This window comes from Neovison vison, chromosome 5 (assembly GCF_020171115.1).
Source record: "Neovison vison isolate M4711 chromosome 5, ASM_NN_V1, whole genome shotgun sequence".
Lineage (NCBI taxonomy): Eukaryota > Metazoa > Chordata > Mammalia > Carnivora > Mustelidae > Neogale > Neogale vison.
Window position 1 is genome coordinate 29,428,270 of NC_058095.1, and position 23,031 is coordinate 29,451,300.

Genomic DNA, 23,031 nt, shown 5'->3' on the forward strand with positions numbered 1-23,031 from the left:
TCGAGGCCTGGCTGGTACAGCCCAGGTCCTCCCTGTCCTGTACGGACACCCGAAGTCAACTCACCGGCCCTCTCGGACCACGCCCGAGATCCCAAACAGCCCAAAGTCTGTGATGACCACTTTGCCGTTGTCATAGAAGACGTTCTTGGATTTGAGATCTTTGTGCACGATGCCCTTGGCGTGGAGATAGCCCATACCCTGGGAGACAGAGAGCTTCAGGTCAGCGGGGCAGGACCCAGGCTGGGCTGGCAGCTGGAGGCCCTTCCCAAGTCAGCTCAAGCCATCTTCAGAACCCTACACGGCAGAATGGTCTCCATGGTACCAATGAGGAAACCAAGCCTCAGAGAGGGGAAGTCACTGGCCCCAGGCCACACAGCAGTTAAGGAGCATGGCTGAGGTTTGGTCCCAGGCTGGCCCACGTCACCATGGTGTCAAACAGACACCGTATACTTGGCTCAGGTGTGAAGTGTAGAGAGGGTGATGGGTGGGGAGCTGGGGGGGATGGCCAGGAAGTGTATAAAATTAGTGACGATAACTGCCCCCCTCGCCCCGTGTTAGGTCATATGGGAATCGAGTGATCTACAGGGTCTCTATCAGGCTTTGTACAACATGCCTCCCCCTCAGGCTAGGCAAGGGCTCAGGGTGGGGAGCAGAGAGGAACTCCCACAAAGGGAGCCCCTGAATACAGGTGGTCCCAGTAACTGTGCTGGGGTAGAGGGAGACCTTGACTACCACCCGTGTCCCCATGTTCCATCTCGGCTCAGGTTCTAGGTCACCGTGTAGCCTTGGACACTGCACTTCTGAACCTGTTTTCTCGTCTACCTAGGGAAAGGACAGGGCTGGGGGACTTGTCTCGATCTGGAGGTGAACACCAGCCAGGTATATGGGATACAGGTGACCTAACACAGGCACCATCTCATTCAAGGTCTAGCTGTCGTCTGACATGAAACCCAAGACTCTCATGTACCCTGATGCCCTTGGGATTGGGGGCGAGAGGCTACTGTGAGAACGGCCATCCCCACCCGCTCAGAAAGAGGCCCATGTAAGGCCACCTCCCAGCCTCCTGACCTCCCACACTGAGGTCACTTCCCACATTACGAAGAGTCCTTTGGTGGCTTTCAAACTCTCTCGGGGTGAGAAGTAAAACAGTAAACAAGAAACCACATTGAAGAAATAAAAAGAATGAACCGTGAGGCGGAATCAGACAGAAATCAGCTGAGGCCAGAGCTCGGTTCGAGGGGGTCTGAAGAGTGTTGGAGATGAATTAACACAAGGCACACGATGGGGACAGTGTGGGGGTCCGCTGTCCCCATGCAGGGGAAGCAGAGAGTTCTAGGAGAGAATGGCTTACTCCTTGCCAATATTCCATCCTGAACGTAAAAAGGTCATTCCTAGAATATCTACCATTTCCCAAACCAAACCAAGGCAAAAGCCTTCCTCAGTGGCCTAAGACCAGCCCCACCCCCCAAACATGGGCTGAACAGGGACCAGCTGTATGATGGAGGACAAGTTGCTGTCCCCCTCTGAGCCTTGTTTGGAAGGGAGCTGCCTCAAAAAGCCAGCTTCAACAGACAAGATGTCAAATGCCCAGGTGTGGATCATGGGCTCCCTGCCCTTCCCACAATTTCCCAGTGTTCCCAGAGTGGCCCCCAAATCACAAGCCCAGCGCAAGTTCAGGACCCTGCTATTGTATTTTGAACCTCAAAACCACGGATGAGTACAAAAGGAAGTGGCTTAGAAGGTTCCAGCGGAAGGGGACAGGTGACCACTTTTCAGCAAGAGGAAAACCAAGTAAGCCAACGAGCCAGCTTCAGGCTCTGCATCTCTAAAGTCTCTGAGTAGCTTTTCTTATCTGCCCCTAGAATCTTCCAGAGAGCTCATCCATCTGACCTCAGCAACAGATACAGACTCCCCAGTGTTCTGACCATAAAGATAGAAGACAGTTTAGGGGAGGAGAACAGAGCAGGGGAGACGGAGGGGAGCAGGGCCCAGCAAGTTTGAGGGAACAGGTGTGACACCCAGCAGCTCCCTCCAACTCCTCTGAAATGTGACTTACTGCACATGAAGGCGTAAATGTGCTATTTTAATTTTGAGGCTTTCAAAGTTTAATTTTTTAATTCAGCCACATGGTTACGTGTCACGTGGAAATCTTGGTTTGCTCATGAAGGTCACTATGACTTTGGGATTTCTTTGGTAAAGACACACACAGGCGCATGCATGCACCAGAAAGAGGGAGGGAGGAAAAGGACAGGACACACACACACACACACACACACACGCCAGGAAGAGAGAGAGAGAAAAAGGAAAGGCAGGGGTGGAGGCAGGGGACAGGGAGTTGGGGGGAGCTGGTCAGAGCAAGCTTTTCAACAGAAAGCAAGCAAGGAGGAGCTCTGACCCAGCAGTAGTCTGGCTTTTATCTAGGCCGGCTTGGTGCTAAAGCCAGCAACTTACAAAGAAGCTTTTCTTTCATTTGTGTTTTGTTTCTTTTAAAAAAAGATGAAAGAAAGAAAAAAGGCTGCCTGAGGGCCAGTCCTCATGCAGCTTGGATCTGGACACTTGAAGGCAGAAAGCCGGGGCCCACCCTTAATCCAGTTCTGGCAGATTCTCCCTGTGTGCCAGGGCCTGGGCCCATTGTGCTCTCAGCAGATGACCCTATTCTCCTCTTGTGCCAATCCAATGGGGGAGGTTACACTGGAATTCCCATCTTACGGGGGGAGGAAGCCAAGGCTCAGGGAGGCTAAATGACCTGTCCAAAGTCACATAACTGGAGGGACCAGGATTCGAACTTAGGCCACGTGTCTTTAAACCCTACTGTGTTCCTCCCTGACCAATCCACCCATCATCACAGACTGGGCGTCCAGCTCCTGGCTTTAAGTGGGTGAGACACGGACCGAGGGAAGGCGCTGGGGTCCCACCTTGAGGCAGCCCAGCTCAGAGTGGAGACAGAGCAGGGGGTGGCCAGGAACCCTGGAGCCAGCTGGATAGTCCTTTACCTTGATGATCTCCTGAGCAATCTGTCTGGTCTTGTTGATGTCCAGAGACGTCTTGGGGTCCCTCACAAATGAGTGCAACGTCCGCCCTTTGCAGAAGCTGTCAAGAGTGGTGGGGTCAGGCTGAGGGGTGGGGCCGGTGCAGCCGAACCCCAGCCTTCGGGGAGCCTGAGAGTAGCCGTGGAGAGAGCTGTGACCCCAGCCACCGGAGGGCTCTCTCTGTCCCCTCGCCCGTGGGCACTGGAATCCTTGTTCTCCACCAAGCCCCCGACACCCATTCCTTCTTGGGCCTGGCCTGAGTGTGCAAAATCACACACACACACACGTGTACCCCGTTCCCTGTGGCTCTGGGCCTGTGCACCCCAGAACGGGAAACCCAGCTCAGCAAGGCTCCTGGCAACCCAGAGCAACCCAGCCTTGGAGGATTTGAGGCAGAAACATGTCCCTCAAACTCGGGGAAGAACCTGGTCTTTTAGGACTATAAGCAGGCAACATTGGGGGCTCTCCATAATGATTCTCATGATCATTTTTACTGTTCTCTGATCACAGAGATTTCATTACAGTAAAGCCCTTGTAGGAGGGGGGTGGGTGGCATCACGGGGGTCAGAGTGATTCCTGGACAATGGGTTCAAGTTTTCGGGCCACTTCTTGCACGGACTCCTAAAGCCCGGGGTGGGCAAGGACCCAGAGAGAACGCATGGCTCACTCCCCTGCTCCCAGAAGAAGTTCATGAAGGCATCTCATGAAGGGGCTAGTTTTAGGCAACCTCTCCAAAGAGACAGGATCCTTGGAGCCTCAGCAACTTTGAGAACCGGCTGAGGGGGTCTGGGATATTGGCTGATGGTTCCTTGTCTGCACTTGAATCCCCTCAGCATATCCTAAAATGTGAATTTTGGGGGCAATGAACGTTTTGCTATTTATTCCCTTTAAGCAGACTCGGGTTCTCACAGCCCCAGGTGGGTGAAGAGAAAACGGACGGATGCATGGACGGACAGAGCTGGGGGCTGGGACCCTGGGTGCTGCCGAGATGATGTAAGCTAAAGCATCACGTTGTTGTGCTTTGGGCTGGCATTCTGTCCCCTGGGTTACGTGGGCGGTACCACCCTGCTCAGGAATCCTAGTGGGTCTGCTTTATGTCTCTGATAAACAGGCAAATGGGAAATTAATTTTTACTTAGTAAATATAGTCTGTTTGAGAGGAGAAAAAAGGTTCTTACAAACCATAGGGTCCAGCCACTGCGAATGTCGTCAGAATATCAACAAGGGGGTTCTTGGCAGATAGAGTCAAGTGATTTCTATTGTCTTCTTGAAACCTCCATGTATATTCCAAAATACCTTCACTAACCTCTTACTTCTGTTCCTGACTGTAAAAGTAAACACCCAGCAACAACTTTTTGAAGGCCACAGGCCAAAATGTTTCAGCCTCACACTCTGGGTGCTGGTGGGGGGGGATGAACAGTCACGCACCCAAGTTGCAGGGTGGGGGAGGGAGGACGGGTGGGCACTTTCTGCAGTAAAACAGCTTAGGTCAGAACATCACATATGTATACTCTCGCCTAGCATGTGCCCTCCCAGAAGGTCACGGACACAGGGAACCAAATACATTCATTACGGCAAAGCGCCCAGCCCAAGGGGATGGGCTAAATAAACTGGGGGTGACCAGGGAATCAGCCAGAGAGAGAACCCAGACCCAGGCCACTCTCAGCGATTCGTGCTGATAGCCTGAAATCAGCCACAGGGAGGGTATTTACACCACAGGAACGGAGAGATACCACAACTAGGGCTGAAACCCTGCTGGCTCCACAGTTACCAGAACACCGCTGGGGTGGCGACGTGCCAGGAAGGCTGGGTGAGCGGAAAAGACCGAGACTGGCCTCAGACCCGCGCTCAGCCTGGGAAAAGCAGCTGCGAGCCCAGGAGACCCCTGCCGTTCTTAGAAAGGAATGGTTTAAAAAATGGGAGTATACACAAACCCTTTTAGTTTAACAACAGGCATGATAATGGGGCTGACAATGCCGCCTGTGCGGGGCGGGCGGGGGAGGGGGGCAGGGGGCGGGGAGGGGGGCGGGGGGGGGGGGGCTCGGTTACCTGGTGATGATGGCCAGGTGGGGCGGGTTCATGCAGGCTCCCATGAAGAGCACGACGTTCTCGTGCCGCGTCTGCCGGTAGTTCATCACCTCCTTCTTGAACAGCTTCAGGTGGTCCTGGTTGTGGCCGTCCATCTCCAGCAGGCGGATGGCCACCTCGCCATGCCAGCGGCCGCGGTGTACCCGGCCCCAGCGGCCCTGCCCGATGGGCTCGCCCAGCTCCACCTGCTCAAAGGGGATGTCCCACTCCTGCAGGTACACGCTGGTCTGGCTGGCCTTGCGTGAGATCGGGCCCCGCCAGGGCCGGCGGGAGCTGGGCAAGTCGTCCACCTCATCCTCGTCATCCTCTGCCTCTGACTTGCCGGCCTCTGGCTCCTCAGCCTAGAAGGAGGGGGAAGGCACAGAGATGGGTGGCGGACCTGGGCTCGGACGACTCGCCCTACCCACGGGCCCGGGAGAGACTCATGGCCGCTGGAGGCCCAGGGTCTGCACTGGCCTGCTGTGGACAGTGGCTGGGTCACTTGGCACCACAGGGTGTTGATGTCGTCACTCACAAAATATGGTGTCTGGCTCAGGTGGGCCCTGAGGCCCTTCTTTCTGAGAGGGCTCCAAGGCCTACGGAGGATACCATCTAATCTCTAGGAAGGAACTTTAATAACCCCCAGGACAGACGAATTTAACCTAGTTATCCTTTGTTTAAACTGAGTGTCTGACTGTCCCCCAGGCAGGAGTAAGTCAGTCAGTCTAAGCCACGCTGCGTGGCTGGGTTAAGACAGCGGTTCTTGGGCCCGGCTAAGCTTTGGGGGCTCTGACATCATACAGATGCCTGGCCGCACCCCAGACAGATGGAACCAGAGCCTCCCACACTAGGCCCCGGGCCTCAGGCTAGGGTTGGGAACCCTGAGACCTGAGAGCTTACTTTAGCTTCAAAGATTAAAAAAAAAGAAGAAGAAGAAGCAGCCTGCTTCATTGTTCCTCATCATTCTTCCCCACTATGCACCTGCCTCAGTGGGTTCCTGAGGTGGTGGCACCCATGGACTCCCTACACCCCTGGGAGTGCTGAGACGCGGCGGAGAGGAGAGAGAAGGCAGGGTCTCCGGGCTGCATGTCACCCTCACTCACCTCCGCTTCGTGATCCTCCAACACGTCTGCTTTGGGCTGGTTGTCAAGCCTAAGAGTCAAACAGTTCGTCAGGGAGAACCCTGAGGGCAGGCCACTCTGCTCTCGGCCGGGCAGGGGGCTCCCGTGGGAGGTCTGACAGAGGGCTCCTGGGCCCGCGTCCTTACTGTGACCCACCTGCCTGTGGGAAAGGCAGTCTGGATGCCGCAGAAATAGACAGGAGGCCAAAGACCAAACCCCGTTTCCCTTCTTTGGCCTCGGCCTTCTTCAGATTAACTGGAGGGTGGTGGGGGATGAGGGGAGGCAGGAACCACCAAGGCCCTTTCAAATCTGATGCCTGGTGCATGGGGTTCTAAACACACAAACACACGGGATCTGAACTTCGCCTTGAGAACCGTCTGTCACCTCCTAGCTGTGTGACTTCATATAATTTCTTAACTTCTCTGTGGGGGCTTTCGCCTTTAAGGACGCCACCTACTTCGATACCTGCCTTCACCAGACAGGACTGGGTGAGGAGATGGGAGTCAAGGGCTCAGCAGAGCTGGACATTGGGATTGGGGCTCCCTAAACAGGAGCTGTTTGTGGTAGGCATCTCTAACTCTGAGTGGCCTTTGCCCACCTCTCCTGGGCCATGAGACTGCCCCAGATTCGAAAATAGCCCTCCCCACACAGACTCCATACGCTGGAGGCTAATAAAACCCTCTGGCCGAGTTCACTGGTCCAGGGAGTGAATAAGCCCACGGAGAACCCCGGCCAGCCGGCTCAACATCCAGAGCAGGCAGTCAGACACACAAAGGCAGGGTGGGAGGTGGCCAGGGGTGCGGGTCTAGCTTTAACAAACCCCCACAGAAGAGAAAGAGGACACAGCATTGCAAGGCCTACCGGGTGCTGTCCGCCGCATCAGGGGATGGGACTGCCTGTGGAAACGCCGAAATGTCTGGAGGAAACAAAAAGCCGATGCAAGGCCTGAGACCCCATTCCCCCGCCCCTTCCCCAGAAGGACACAGCGCAGACGAAGCTGGCCCACCCAGAGGAGTGGCTCCTCCCCGAGCGGCCAGCCCCTCGTGAGGCCACATCCGTGCTCTCCAGGCCATTGCCACTCCTCAAACGGGACACGGAGGCCACCTTCAGAGCACTTGGTTTTGCCCACAGGACTCGGTGCTGGGAAGGGACTCCAAGTAAGTGAAGAGACTGAGATTCTCCAGTGAACCCCATCCCCCTGTGGCCAAACTGACCCCTAGGAGCCAGTGGTAAGACCAAACTCGGTATTATGAACCGGACGTGGGGGGTCTGTTTAGAGGGGGCAACTGGTTGCAAGGGCCCTTGAGAGCAGCATAGCCCAGGGCCGGGCTTGCGGGGGAGCTCAGTAGCGACACCTGGTGCCTGGCTCAGAGACTGGCACTGCTGGTGGGAGCCAGAGGCCACGCCCCCTTGGCTTCTGGGTTTGGGTGGCTGGTGGAGCAGCTCTCAGGGCAGAGGAAGAAATGCACAGTCCACACCTCCTGGGGCCCAAAAATTGGGCAGGTGGGTCTGACCCCAAGTCGCAGGCTTTCCTAGTTTTAGCACTGAAAGGCCCACATCCGGGGAACACCAAACAGAAGGGGAACCAAACCCCTCCCCCAAACCCCTCCCTCCCTTCTCTTTTGTAGGTGCTAGGGGCTCAAGCTATCAGCGGCCTCTCCCTGCCTTCTAGGACAAAGACACCCCTAACTCAGCCACCAACCCCCCACCTCAAGCTCTAAGGCTTTATCTAAGGACACCCCTGAAGATCACTGAATCTCAACATCTTGGGACCTCACAAGACTTAGAGAATCTGATAGAGGCTGTGGGCTTTTCATCTAGGAAATGTACACACAGACTTTTCCTGTGGAGATCCTGGGCCCTGCAGCCTCTGCCAAGACCCTGGCCCCATCCCCAGATACCACTTCATTGTGTCCACAGACACTGGTGGGCATCCTGACCTTTCTACCTTTCCAACACAGCTCAAATATTTCTGCAGAAGAGAAATGGGGGTGGCAGCGGGGAGAACCAACACCCAAGTCTCTGAGGCCTTGTGTGCTTTTGCTTAAACATTAGGAACGTATTTTGCGTTCTGCTCCAAAATATGTCCATGTTTAACGGAGTTAAATTCCCTCTCCTCCCCGCTGACGTATCTTCAGAGGAAGATGGACCCTCCTGGAAGGAAAGCCATGTTTTTTGAGGACTCCCCTGTATGCTGTCCTAGAGCTAGTAACCAGAGAGGCTCTTAGAGGGGCACCAAAACAAAAATGGGTATGACACCAAAGAAGCAGCTCAGAGAGCCTCCTTGGAGCCCCAGGCCCTTGACCCTGCCAGCCTGGCCACATGCCTGGCCAAAGCCATTCAGATAGTCCTATAAGAGCTCCAAATCACTCCCCTAAGAGAGCTGCATTGGGGAACAGAAAATCCTGGACTGACCTAAATACTGTGACTTCAAGACAGGTCTGTTTAACCCAGGAGAAAAACAATTAGCTACAGACTTTGTCTAAACACACCGAGACTTCATTTGGCTAAATTAAGAATTAAGGTTGCTGATTAAGTACACGAACGCTTGTCATCCTCGGCTGGAGAAATAAGTACTAAGCACATAAACTCCTTGGGGGCAGGAAAGGCAGTGCACATAGTGGATGTGCAAAACAATTTTTGTGGAAGAGAATCAAAGAGATTGAAAGTTAAAGTTGCATTTCATCTCATCGCCAGCAGATGGCGCCAGGCAGCAACACTCAGGAAAGTGAGACCTGCAGACTATTCTAAACTGGCTTCCCCTTCTATGATAGCTTCCTTGTCAGGATGTAAGGGGAAACATCCTAACAGATGCTCATAAGGCATCGGCAGAAAGGTCTCTCTCTTCACGCTGCAAACTGGATTTCTGCCACCTCCCCAGCTGTGTGACCCTGGGTAAGTTGCCTGTAGTCTCTGGGCAAGAGGTTGAACAGGACGGATGTCATGGTCCCTCCCAGTAGATCACTACCCCTGTGAAGGGCCCACTCTCAAGGTGACCCATCCTGCTCCCTTTCCCAGCTGTTATATACAGTCAGCTCTCAAATAGGTGTATGTGAGACTCAGGCACTTAGAGGTGCCCTGGGAGAGGGTACCCAGGTGGGCAGGACAGAGGGCTCACAGCATGGGGCAGTTAGTGGGACCATGCAGAGGACTCACCTGGAAAGATAAACTGCTGTCTATGATGAATGAAGTAGGCAGCTTTAAACAGAAGAGGAGGTGAGTCACACACACAGAACAGCAAATGCAGGGGCTTGGCGAGGGGGGCTGGTTATAGGGTAGGGCTGAGCAAGGTGATCCATGCAGGAAGGGGAAAGGGAGCTGGAAGGAAACAGGTGCTGGCGGAGCCTCCAGGAGGGAAGGGGCTGGCCCTGGAGGACTTGCCCATTCCCTTCGCCTCCCAGTCTCATTTCTCTGTAAAGTGTGCGTGAGCCCAGGAGGGCAAGACACAAAGGTGAGGAAATAGTGCTTGTGAAAGCTGGCCAGGCCATGTGCAGAGAAGCGGCCCCCCCTTCGGCCCCACATTCACCTCCAGAGGCGCTGAGCCTTCAGCGACCCGACCTCACCATCCAAAACAGAACAAAAAACCACCTCTCTTCAGGGGGACCGAAGGGGACATGCTGGGGAGTCTGGATTCGGACACAGTTGTCATAGGGTAAAACCAGGGGTAAAGATAGCCTTTCCCCAGGTTTATTCTTCATGATAAACAGAAATGCTCCCCCATGGTACAGGGTAGGTGCACAGTAGGCATCATTCCTTCCCCAGGTTCACCAGGCTGGGCCCCAGGCACAGCCATGACCAGCGAGATCACAGATCCTAGCCAGAGTGAGGGCTCTGGGCACAGGACAATGAGGGCCCAGCCCACGGATGTCAGAGAAAGCTGAGAGGCTCTGGCTGACATCACAAAATGGACCATTTCTGGGGCTGCTGTTTTTCATACAAGGCCTTTCTTTTAGAAAAACCCAAATGAGAAGTTCGGCAAAAGACCCAGTTTCAGAAATTAATGACAGAGCAGAATGCGAAGAGGGAGGTTACTCCAATGGGCTCCAGCTCTGCTGTGGGAAGGGGACGGGTGTGCAGGAGAGTCCCAGCCAGGTGCACGTTAAGGCGAAGGAACAGGTGAAAGAAAAGATTCCTACAAAATCTCAGTCTCCCAGCATCCCCGAAAGAAATCCCTGGAACCCTGGTAAAACGGGTCCAGAGAGGCTGCCTGGCCTCCTGCTAGCCACATGTGGCCCCAGCTGAGGGTTGCCCAGCACAGGAAAAGCTGTGGCTCTGTCCTCTGAGGCCTGGAGCCCCAAGGCCTGACCTGTCCAGGCCCAGAGTAAACTGGAGGGTCCCAGTGGCTGTGCCTGTCTCCTGGCCACCAACCGAAATACCTGGAGGGCTGAGACCAGCTACAAGGAGCTGCCAGGGAAGTCAAGGCCTGGGCTCATCCTGAAATAGGCAAGGGGGCCTTGTTCTGCACTTTGGAGAGGTGGGACACCCCCGGCCTGGCTGAGAGACAGGGGACCCTGGTCCTACAGAGCATGCTGAGACTCTGTGTCCTCATCTGCCCAGTGGGAATAACCTAACCCCAACTTCACTGCGTCTCCTGTTTTATGGGAACAAAAGCTCCCCCTTAAGCAGCTTATTCAGATCAACTGAGCAGGTAAGCAACTGAGCAGGTAAGCAGCCGAGCCCCAGAGTCCCTCTCCCAGGCCTTCTGGGCCTGCCCCAGCTCCCTCTGCTACTACTGGCCATGCTTCCCAAGTGCTCAGAAGCCCTGAGTGAATGATGCCCTGACAAGCCACCCCATACACAGGACGGCAGTACGGGGATTGTGTCAAGAATCAAGGCTTTATGTCAGACAGAGTTGGCTTTGATCCTGGCTCTGTCCCTTCCATGTTATACAGCTCAGGACAAGGCACTCCCCTTGAACCTCAGTGCCCCCATCTATAAAATGGGTGTGATAATGTCATCTACCGCAGAGCTCTCATCAGGTATAAACACGGTACTGTATTTGGGCTTGGCACAGCACTTGGCCACCAGCAAAGGCTCTTACTGGCCGCAGGGTTTCACCTTGAGCCTGCTGGAGCGTGCTGAGAAGGGGCATCCCACCCTATCCTGAAGGCACACAGAAGACCCGGGGGTGGTACCTGGGAAGTTGAACCTGCTGTCCCGTTGGCCCGGAGAGGGGTTGGGGGGCGTGGTGGCACTGGACGGATTGGATGATGTTGGGAAGGGTGCCGGCGAGGAGGGCGTGGAGGACGTGGTGGAGGACGGGTTGCTGCTGGAGTCCAGGTGGTTCATGGCCGGGGGGTGCTCCTGTGGGACCGGAGATGCCAGAAGTGGGCAGGGACCATCACGGCCCCGCCCAGCCTGCCCCTTCCATACCCCAGTGCTTAGACCCCTCCCCTCCCTGCTTGAAAACAGGGAAGTCCGCCCCGGGGCATGTTGACCATTTTATCATCTAATATTCAAGGGGAGGATGGCACAGAAAGGCCCTCACCTCATTGCCCATCCCCAAAGGACTCCTGCTCAGCTTTCTTTAGCTCAAACATACTTTCCTCCCAGAAGCCCTTCTCAAGCCCAGCAGCGACCAAGCTCTTCCTCCGTCTCCCCCTATAGCTAGCACTTTTCCTCAGGGCACTTGAACCTCAGTTGGTCAAGTGCAGCTAGCTTGGGCAGTTTTCTGAAGAACGTCCCCCACCTCCAACTGTGTGTCCTGCAAGGGAAGGGACCACACGTGCTCATCACACCCATGCCTGGCTCTTGGCTGAGCACACAGCAGGGTTTTTTAACAAATTCAGGCTCTGACAAATGTTTAGTGTGTGGTATACAGTGGTATCTAATAAATGCTCCCTCCACTCTTTTGCAGACCTACTGGTTAGGACTGCTCAGGGGTTAGAGCCCTGAGAGAGGGCTATGGGGGGAAACTCTGTGTTAGGTGAGCCTCCGGCCCTGACCCATTTCCCAGACTCAAACTCCCATCCCTCAGGGCAGGGCTGGACTTCCTTGGTCAAGAAAGTTGGGGCCAGGGGCACCTGGCTGGCTTAGCAGAGCCTGTGACTCCTGATCTTAGGGTTGTGAGTTCAAGCCCCAAACTGGGTATAGAGATTACTTAAAAATAAAATCTTTAAAACAAAAAGTTGGGCCCAAATTAGGTTAAATGCTGAGTTCTATAGGCTTCTTTTCTGCAGGCCCTAAAGGCTCTGAGCCTTTAGGAGGGGACCCTGGAACCCACCAAAGCTACACAGTGGGCCTCAGGGTCCAGGGACAGCCCCTGCCACTTGGGGCCACAGGCCGGTGGGGAGGGAGCTGGGTCCCCTGAGCCCTTCCTCTCCCTGCTCACCCTGCAGTGACCCCGCATCCCATCCCTGCTCCTGGGGCTCAGGCCAGCCTGGGCAGGGGGAGTAGCTACGAGGCAGGTTGAATCCTCCCTCCACTCAGCCTCCATGTGAATTGGTTCAAATCAGCCCACCTTTCTGAGCCACAGTGGTTCTGGATAAAATGGGAGGATTGGCAGCTGCCTCACGCTCTATGCTCAATACCATGTCTAATACCAACACGTCCTCGCTGTCCACTGTGTGCTGGACTCCAACACAGACACCAGGGACTGGCAGGACCAGTGGTGAGCAAGAGAGTGAGGCCGCACCTTCCAGAGCCACCCCCCCACTGGGGAGACAGGCCCCCAGCATCATGCAGCTGGGCCTCCAGAAACACCGGGAACAGCGTGGTGCAGCCAGAGACCCTGGTCCTCAACCTGCCTCCTGGCAAGGCCCCCCAGAGGAGTAAGCATGTGAATGCTGAGAAGGGTATTTCAGGCAGAGGGAATGGTAGGCACCAAGGCCCTGAGGTAGGAGTGGGCAGAGGCGCTATGAGCAAGGGCAGCTAGAGTAGAGGCTGGAGAGACAGGCCAGCCCTTGAGATGACTGGGCCAAACACGTAGCCCTCGGCGCGGCGCCTGGAACCTGGTGAGAACTCTATGACCGTTCGCTCGTGCTGTGAGCATGACCATAAATCAGGGTGAGGGAAGGACAACAGCTAGTCAGTGCCCTCGGGGAGGTAAGAGAAGGCACCATCCAGAACTATGTCTGGTCAGGGCTGGCCACGTGCGTGTAGGACGGGCCTCCTGGAGGAGGAGGGGCCCCGAGTGGATTCTGAAGAACTGACCAGGGCTGAGCAAGAGGGTACATGGGGGGGGGATGGTGAAAATGGGGGTACATCTGTGGTTGCCCGGTAGAACACAATGCTGGCTGGGTGGGAGTGGGGGATGGGGGTGCCCCTAGCATACCTGCTGAGGAAGTGTATCTCTATCTGTGACAGGCTGGACAACAATGCTAGTCCTGACAAGCAAGTTCAAGAACGTCCCTCCATTAGCCCTCCGACACCCTGTCAACAAAAGCCTGATTATCCCCACTTTACACACCAGGAGCTGAGGCTCAGAGAGGTGAAGGAACTCACCCAAGGTCCCAGAGGCAAGAAAGGGGACTAGTTGGGATGGGAGCTCAGCTGTGGTCCTACACCTCTCCACCCCACCTTTTTTCCTGGTGGGAATGCCACCATCCGGGGCAATGCAATGACAGGTGGAGAGAGGCTGAGAGAGGACACGGGCAGGCCCATAAGCGCAGACAGCTCTGGAAGGCCTCCCCTGTCGGGCAGTAAGACGTGCAGCAGCCCTCCAGGTTGCACCTTCTGGGTCCCTGGTGGTAATGAGCTGGGCCACTTGCCTCTCTCTTCTCCCTGCCCCAACCTCTACCCAGCCTGGCCCATGCCACAGAGAAGCCAGCAGCATGCCCCTCCGTAGTGAGGCAAGGGCGTGCTAAGCCCTGGTCTGGGCCTGGGGGGAGGCCACTGGCTGCGCGGTCACCAGAGGCTGTGATCCGAGGCCACCACAAGCACAGGCACCCTGCACACCTGTGCCTGGGGGCTGCAACAGGCCTCTTAGACTCTCCTTTCAAAAATCTGTGCGGTGGCAGAGGACCCCTGGTGAGTTCTTGCTTAGGTCCTCACCTAAAACGAAGCTAACAGCAATATGTGATTTTTAGAACTATAGTGAGGATCAAAAGGATCAATGGGAAAAGTTTCCGACTCAGAGTAAGTGCTCAGGAAACATCCGGCTGCACTGGGGAAGGAGGCCACAGGCACGTTAACTATGATTTGGACAAAATGTAACGTCTACAAAAATGACAGGACCCCCAAAGGGCCACCCTCTCTGGCCTTGGGCTGCACGTCCCACTTCTCCGCTGACTGCCGCATTGCAGGAGGAGCCCCAGGGCAGGGGTGGTGGGGGCTTCTCCTGGCACAAGCAGCAGACGGGCAGGTGGCCGCCTGTGTACCTTCTTTGTCAGTGCTTTGGGGAGGGTTCCGAAGTGGGGCTCAGCTGCTCTGTCCACCGGGTTGTTGATGTCCGAGGGGACAGATTCCGTCCTCCGAAGCCTAGGTTCTGTTTCAAAAAGAAAAGGGGTACCCCATCAGCAGGGAGCAGATCACGCTATAGAGAGGTCCACCCGGCCCCAGAGAGCAGAGAAGAGCGAACACTCACGTGGGAGGAAGGATATTCTACAGGCAGGGGCTTCCTTTGTACACTTGTTATGACACTTCAATCTGGAAAAGAAGGCGGCAGGGTCAGTGCACGGAGGGCCACTGGGGTCTCCTGAGGCACACGGGGGAGGCTCCAGGCACTCTGGGCAGCACTCACTCGCGACTGCCTCGATCTCCACGCATTCCTCAACAAACATTAGCCCCAAAGTCTGGAATATTCCACACCGATCGTCCTAGCAGCTGCCGTCTGTTGAGCGGGACATGTTTCCGTGGCTGTCTGCCTAACTTCACAGCAAAGCAGTTTTAATTGTACCTGTTTTATCTTGCTGGGGGTCACACGTCTATTTTCTCTTCTCTAAAGAAAAGGACACCCTCCACTCACATTCAGAAAACTGGAGACAAAACCCTGAACTTACAAGAAAGATGAATCAGAAGTAGAGTGTCTATGACCGAGGGATCCCAGGGGTACAAGGAGCGGCCCTTCCCGCTGTATTCCAACACGGGACACATGGTCTGAGGGTCAGCACGAGCCCAAATGGAAAGACCTGGGCCCTCCCTTTGGTCCTATCTTCTGCACCCTGTCTTGGGGTCCTTGACAATCAAATGGGTTGACACGGGGGCCTTACAACTCTCATACCATGATCGTCGGAGAGCATGGGGCTCAGGGGTCATTCTATGCTCTCCATGTGAAATGCATTGCTCGAAAGGGAGCGGGAGGTTCCCCAATTTAAATACCAGGAGCCACAACAGATCTAGACTGCTGGAAAGCTCTGGCATCTCCCTGGTGGTCTGGGGAACTGTCAGGAAAACACAATTTATCCAAAAACATGCACAAGACTGTCACCTCTGGTCTGGTGGGAGCCTAAAAGCTTTTCCTACACACACTAGCTCAGAATCTGGCAGCCTCATAGAGAAAGGACCTGGAATCACCTCCCCAGTTGTGAAAATGAGGCCCAGGAAAGAGCAAGCAGCTTGCCCCAGGTCACAAAACAATGGAGGGGCAGCGATCTGGGAGCAGAAACTCCAGGTCCACCCTCTGTGAGCAACAGAGGATGCTCTGCCCCCACACTGTTCCCTTTCTCGTCCTTCTGCCCCACCAGAAAGCACCATGGCACAAAACAACAAAGCTGCATTTGTAGAGAAGCAACATTCTCCCTGAACTCTCCTCTTCTGTGAATACCAAGAGCCATCTCTGTTCTCACCTCTGCCTGGCCCTTCTCCCCATCTCTGTGCTAACATATGAGGCTGAACTTCAGAACTCTGTATAATTTCCAGAACGGTCCTCCCATTCCTCTCGGACTCTGTACAAGGCACAACACCTAGAACACTCTTTCTTCCTTGGTCTCCCTGGTAAACTTCTACCCATCCCTCAAAGCCCACCTCTAATTTCCTCTTTTTCAGGGAGTGCCTGACTCGATGATGCTTCCTTCATCTCCCTAGAGAGGGCTGTGCAGACCATGGCATGCCAAATGGGATGATAAATAGTAGCCTCAAGAACTCTCAAAAGGGTTCCCATGAACTCTGACTTAACCTAAGGCCAAGGTGAATCACAGAGTAGGACTCCTACTAAAGTACACATTTGGTATTCACTCGCCTCTCCCGTCCCTTCCACCCCTCCATGCATCACCTGCAGTGCTTGCATTTCACTCCAAACATCATGCTCTTCTGGCACACGTGGCAGACCTGGGACAGCCAAGATTTGGTGGAGAACCTGTGGGAGGTGGACACAGGAAAACGCTCGTGTGGCTGGGAGACCAGAGCCTGGACAGGGGAGGGCCTCTGGGAAACCGGGCAACTAGGTCCCATCCTAGAGCCACTGGTGCCCTCTCCCAGGGCAGGGGAGGGACACCCAGGCCCACTGCCTGCCTCCGGGCATTCCGAGTTCCCAGCCACAATGTCATCCTTGCCAAAATCCCCAAGTCAGTGTGGTCACGGATGCCAGCCCTCTGGCAGCCGCCATCGAGATTACAAGTGCGCATACCGAGCGATTCCTGTCATAGGAATCGATCCAACGGACACTCCCACGGGTGGCAAATGAGGTACAGACACGGTTACCCCCTGCTGTGTGTCTGCAGCAGCAAAAGACTGCGAGCAGCCCGTGGTATTGAGATGTGCCGGTGGCTGACGATGCAAAGTACCGTTCAACTACACCACTGGACACCGTGAGGCCAGAGAATAAAATAAGATGGCTCATTCTGTGCAAATACGGGACAATCTCCAAGTTACATTATCAGGGGGAAAAGTACAACAAGACTCCTTTTATATGAAGTTCAAATACAGGACAAAGTAACCAATGAGGACAGAAGTGAACAGGATCCCCTGGGTGGTAGTGCTATGCTCCCAGAGGGCCCGAAGATCAATTTTTTGGAGGGCTGGAATGTTCTGGAGCTTCATCTGGGTGGAACACATGGGTGTATCCACATGTGAAAATGCCCTTGTGCCCTCAGCTCTAAGTAACGATGCCTCCCTCTTTACAAGAAAAGAAGCAAAGGATAGAACAGTGTGTATAATACATCCCCGTATTTGCTTGGATAGAAATAACTCAAGAAACTGCCAAGACCTGCCTACAGGGGGACCCAGAGGGCTGGGGCAGCAGCCGGAAGGGACCACACAGACACCCTCTATACCTCCTGAATTCTGAACATCTTTCAATCCAAACTAAATCAAAATTTTTTAAAAATTAAAAAAAAAAACAAAACCACAAAAGATAGATTGGAAGGAAGGACAGGGGTTGAGTGGGTGGTGTCCGGCAGAGAGAGTCTAAGGCAGTCCACAGGGTGGGGAGGCCAAAGGGCAGAAAGAACTCCCATTTTTTGGAAGGAACAGATCTTGGAAAGCAGAATCTATCATAGTAACAACAGAACAAATAGCAACAGTGTTTGGGGGAGGGTTTGTAATGTGTCCATCAGCATGAGCTCACTCGATGCTTACAAGCCCCAGAGATTTAGGCAGGTCTGAGATTCCTAGTCCAGAGGCAAGGGAACCAGAGAGGTTAGGTGACTCTCCTGAGGTCACACAGCTGGGATGCTGCATAGGGGGTCCGGACCCCGGATCCCTGAACTCAGAGCTGCACAGCTTCTTGCAGAGACCACTGGGGCAAAGCACAGGGAAAGAGCATGGGCTTTGGGGTCAGACTGCTCTGCTGTGAACCCGACCAGCTCCTCCTGGCTGTTGGATGCCTCAGAGCCTCTACAAACAAGGCCCACACGCTCCCCTCGCAGAGACCTGGGGAGCTCATGTGTGCGAATGTGTAGTGCACACGAGCGCGGTCTGTACCCATCCAACACAGGTGTCCAGGGACGAGGACACCAGCACCGATGTTGCCAGCGTGCCTTGCAAGGAGCCCTAATCCTGTCTCTCTGGGATCCATAGCACTCTCTGGGCTTTCATCTCCTCGTGCAAATGGTGGGGATAAGGGGAGCAGTGCTGAGGTGTCTGACACAACCCCCCCTTGGAAATCTTGAAAACCGGGCAAAACAGAAGTCAGATCTGGGCCTGAGAAGGGCCAGCCAGGGGTGCGGGGTGTGGAATAAAAGCATTCCCAGACCAGGGAAGGACCATGATTAGACGAAAACGCTAGGCCTTCCTATTGAGAGAGAGAGAGAAGCCTGGAACCTGGCTTTAAAAAACCCAGCAGGTGTAGCCCAGGACCTGGGTGGGGCAAGGCAGGGAAGCCTGGCCAACACTGGACAAGAGGGGTGCTGCTACCCTGCTTGGGGGCAGCCTCTGGACCTCGCTGCTGCAGGGGAAGGGAGCAATGGTCTGGGGAGCGCACGGGGACGAGCGGCCACGGCCCCCCAGCCTCTGTGAAACCAGATGCACCCGAGACCGAACAAACAGTGGCCGGCCCATCCTGGTGTCCCTCACACACTGGATCTGGGGCTGGAGTCTGTGCTCACACACCAGCACGCCCCAGGGCCCGAGCAGCAGGTGAAGCTCGGCTGTGCCGCACTCCTTTTCATCCTCAGCACTGGACTGCGAGGAAGTCTCATTTGCAGAGGGGAAAATGGGAGTCTCCCGAGACTAGGATTCCTGTCTGCAGCCGGGCAAGCCCGGGCTTCCCGTCCTGTGCCCAGCAGCCCTCTTGTGCCCTAGGACGATCCCACTGGGGGTGCTGCATACGGAGGGAGGCCCCTGGACCTTCCTGTGAAGGGCCGGTCCCCACAGTGGTGTCACAGCCTCTCTTTCAGGAGACTCCAGGGGATGGGGATCAGCCCTGACCAGGCTGCTGAAGGGCCTGGGTGCTGGCCAGAGGACTCAACCACGATCTTCCCAGCAGCGTGACCTCAGGCAAATTCCTCAAGTCCTCAGAGCCCCAGCTGGGTCTCCACCTCTGGGCGAGAATTCCAGGCCAGCCTCCCAGGCTCCCTGCTGCTGCAGCTCACCGCTCAGGGCGGGAGACCAAAGGCCACGGCAAGTCGGCAAGTCGCAAAGGCTCCAGACATTGGTGCCCTGTTGTGTTCCCAGTGGCCTCTAGCAGGGATGGCCAGGACACAGGACATTCTGCCGGCTGTCTAGCGTGACAGACCTGCTGTTTGGTTCATACCAGCCTCACAGGTGCTGAGGCCCAGCCTTGGGGTTGGTCCATGTCACGGGCCCATGTCAGCCTATGTCAACACGCACCAGCCACCAGAGTCCCCAGAAGCTGCTGGAAATACAGACTGCCAAGCTGAGAACTTTAGGGATGGGCCATGAGAGTCATGGGCCCAGGTGGTCTCCCGCGGGACCTGCAGGAAGCTCCTAGCTCCTTTTCCCTTAGACTTCCATGGTGTTTCTCCCAAGACCCGTGTTTTCCCTCAGCAGGGAGGGGCAAGGAGGGTCCAGCAAGCCCACACAGCCACTGGTGATGGGCGGGGGCTCCAGGTGGCTGCAGGACTGTGCTCACAGAGGTGATGGACAGATCAGAGACAAAGAGCTCTGAGAACAGGGATCAGGACAGACGCCCCCCCCACCCCGCAATGAAGAGCGACCCCTCAGTGCGGGCCCCGGCCCATGCAGGCCCCCTTCCCACCCCAGCCTCGCTGGACCTACCTGTGAGTCACCGACAGCCCGATATCCCTTCGTACCATCTGTGGGGATCCGTGTGGGAGATCTGCAGGGAAAGAGGCCAGTTCAGGCAGGCTGAGGAGGCCTGTGTCTGTGGCCTTCTAGGTCCCAGATCACAGGCTGTGTGGGGGACAAGACCTACTGATCAGTAGATAAAGGTGTCCCTGAATAGGGACAGGCCAGGAGGACCAACGGGGCGGCCCAGTTACCCTCATGCCTCGCCCTGCTTCTCCTGGTAACGTCACTGTCTGGTCTCCGCACATGGTACGGAGACCATCCCTGTGTGGCTTCTAGCTGTTGGGGGGAGGCAGCCTTGAGAGGCAGGAGGCAAAGCAATGGTGAGGACCATTGTCCTCACCAATGTCCACCTCCTGTACTCCTGCACGGATGCATCCACAGGTCACAGGCTTGTGAGGCGTTAATGTGGGTCTCTTATTTAGTGGTTCAGATTTCTCTGGCCCTTGGCAGCAGGGGGTTTGAGGCTGGTTAGCCCACCCCATACCTTTACAGCTGCAAGCACCTTGAGAACTTTGCTCTGAGCACCTCCAGTGCCAGGTCTCACCAGGCAGAGATCAAGGTCAAGGTAAAGTTTTCCCACACCCCTACCTGGGCCTGTCCCACTGGCTTCTGGAGGGGTCACACTCACGCCACGAGCTTTGGGGTAAGCATCCTGTCTGTCTTCCTGGAGGGCACCCTAGGCTCTCCCTGCCCTAATCCTGGGTTCCCCATAAAAACAGCACCCTCCAGGGTGCCTGGATGGCTCAGTGGGTTAAGCCTCTGCCTTCAGCTTGGGTTGTGATCTCGGGGTCCTGGGATCGAGCCCCGCATCGGTTCTCTGCTCAGCAGTGAGCCTGCTTCCCCCTCTCTCTCTGCCTGCTGCTCTGCCTACTTGTGATCTCTCTCCCGAATAAATAAATAAAATCTTTTTAAAAAAGACAAAACAGCACCCTCAGTGCTTGGGCCTTACAGGTCAGTTAGGGGAAGAGTGGCTGGGGGCAACCCCTCCATCTACCAGCAGCCCCCATGTCCCACTACCTCCTGCCTGGCCTCCCCACCCTCCTCCATCCTGCTTCTGCCCTGACTCAGCACTGCCTAGCTCCCCCTGGAGGAGGAGGGGTTCTCAAGGGAGTTCTGATGGGCTTCAGGGATTCTGAGAAATCCTCTGGATTGCTAAGTTTCATGGGCTTTTCCCTGGAAGGAAGGTTTAAACTTTTATCCAGTTATCGAAAGGAACATAACCCAGAAAAATCAGGAACTTGGTGCCTGAGGGATCTGTGGCTGTCTCGGCTCCTTGGAGTCAGCAACAACCCCGTCCCCCACTCTGTACCTGTCCCCATATTCTGGCCAGGCATACACTTGGAGCTCATTAAGTGCTGGGTCCCTTAATGCCAAGGACCCTATACCTGAGCACATAGAGAAGGGCCAGCTGGAGGTGCTGACTCCTCCCCTACCAAGGGAGTCTGATCAGGACCAAAGTGCCCCCTGCTACCCGGTGAGGACTCAGAAACCCACCAGCACACCACCCTAGCTCTCTCTGGCACATCTGACCTGGGGCTGACCTGTCCCAGTTCCCTCCTGGGACTCACGTCACTGTGAGCAGCCAAGGTCAGCAAAGCACATGGTCCAGAAGGGCACAGGCCGCCGGTCTAAGAGAACTGGACTATGGAAGAATAAGATTTCAACCATATATACCACCTGCAGTTGACCTGTAATGTCTGCAGTGACCGTAGGATTGGGGGAGGGAAATAACACATGGGCCAGACACCAAGTATCCTGGATCTAGAGGAAATCCTCACCCTGAAGACCTCATCTTGCCACTAAGAAAGTAGTCCCACTGCTGTGGTCCCTGCTATTACAGGGAGGTGGCCAGGACGGGCTGTCCTAGGGATGCGGGCGCTGGATTCTCCCCCGAGGCTCTAAGGAGGGCCCTGAGGTTTGTGCCTGTGTCCCAGGGAAGGGGCCGTGCAGCCTCCCTCCTTGCTCACCCTATGCCCCTGTGGGGGGCCGGCAGCCAACTTCATTTCGGCAGAGCTCCGGACTCCTATCCTGTCCCCACCGCCCCCCACCCGCCACCAACAGCTCGGTCACTGCGCTTAGCCAGCTCAGGATCGGGCAAAAATAAATGGCTCTTTCACCCAGGCCCAAACCAGACATCTCTGTATTTGCACAGAGACGATCCAAAGCAGACCCCAGAGCCATGGTCTTTGCCCTCTGCTCTGACTCAAGAGAGAGAAGGCCCACAGTGCAGCCCAGTGCAAGACCTGCGTCCAGCCTGGAGGTGGTCGGGTGGAGAAAGGCACCCCCCCCATCTCTTGGGGCCTCGTGTAGAGTCAAGCCACATTCCTGTCTCCAGGTTGCCTCTCCCCTGAGACGAGGGGTCCCAAGACATCAGCTAATATACACCTACACCAGACCGATGGCCACGTGCCTCTGTGTGACCACAAAAGCCCAGCACACAAGGCTCCCTGCCAGAGGTCACCTGTGGGGATGGCCAGGGACAGAGAGAGCCTGAGTGGGAACTGTCCACGGCCCATGACGCTCTCCAGGCCCCTGGTTCATAGACAGAGGCTCCTGGCTGGGCGGAGGCCACCTGTCCTAGAGCTATTTCCTGAGGCGATCCCAGCACTTCCGCTTCTAGACGGTGGAAAGGCTGGAGTGGGCTGAGGGTCAAGGAAATCCACCCATGACGGGGACGGCGACATAAACACGATTTCTGGGTGGCAGAAGGGATGAAAATGAATCACTCTTACCAAACCTGCAGGAGACAAAAAAGAGAGAAAGTGGCATGACATCACTGTGCTGTCTCAGCGTGTTCCCCAGAACCGTCCCCCCTGGGAGGGAGCAGGCAACATGCTCAGGTAAGGGCTTCAAGCCCCTGGTGCATGGGGCCAGGCCGGCTGAGTGACTGTAAGAACGGTTCCTCAATGGAAAGGGCTAGATGTTCCTGCCAGGGGCACTGGAACTACCCCTGTGCTGCGTGCATCCTATGTCAGCTTGTCCAAGCCTCACCAGCCATGCCGACTGGTAGGGTTCACTCTGCTTCGCCACTGAGCAAACAGCCTCACAGTCTCCCGAGGTCACATGCCCACAAGCGGGGACACCCTGCCCAGAGACCTGCGGGGAGGGGGTGAGGTGCTCAGGGTCCAGGCAGGAGAAGGGGATGTGGCTGGAGAAGGAGGATGAGGAGAACAGTTCTGAGAACAGTGAGGGGTTCCTCAAGAAGGGCCAGGTGGGGACATGCCCCAA

The 23,031-nt window shown here is 55.6% G+C and overlaps 1 protein-coding gene across 5 annotated transcripts in view; it reads right to left on the bottom strand.

Moving 5' to 3' along the window:
• Positions 1-23,031, bottom strand: part of KSR1 (kinase suppressor of ras 1) — a 149,863-nt gene that overhangs the window by 15,613 nt on the left and 111,219 nt on the right. For 4 of the 5 annotated variants that reach the window (XM_044248342.1, XM_044248338.1, XM_044248341.1 and 1 more), the window contains exons 5-16: positions 22,536-22,540; positions 19,771-19,831; positions 16,367-16,450; positions 14,741-14,802; positions 14,535-14,641; positions 11,352-11,520; positions 9,373-9,414; positions 7,078-7,132; positions 6,199-6,247; positions 5,078-5,457; positions 2,994-3,090; positions 65-198 (exon numbers count right to left, since the gene is read on the bottom strand). In XM_044248342.1, coding sequence (XP_044104277.1) covers positions 65-198; positions 2,994-3,090; positions 5,078-5,457; positions 6,199-6,247; positions 7,078-7,132; positions 9,373-9,414; positions 11,352-11,520; positions 14,535-14,641; positions 14,741-14,802; positions 16,367-16,450; positions 19,771-19,831; positions 22,536-22,540 — 1,245 coding nt within the window. The remainder of the gene's footprint in view (positions 1-64; positions 199-2,993; positions 3,091-5,077; positions 5,458-6,198; positions 6,248-7,077; positions 7,133-9,372; positions 9,415-11,351; positions 11,521-14,534; positions 14,642-14,740; positions 14,803-16,366; positions 16,451-19,770; positions 19,832-22,535; positions 22,541-23,031) is intronic. The other variant, XM_044248339.1, reaches the window with a different exon arrangement.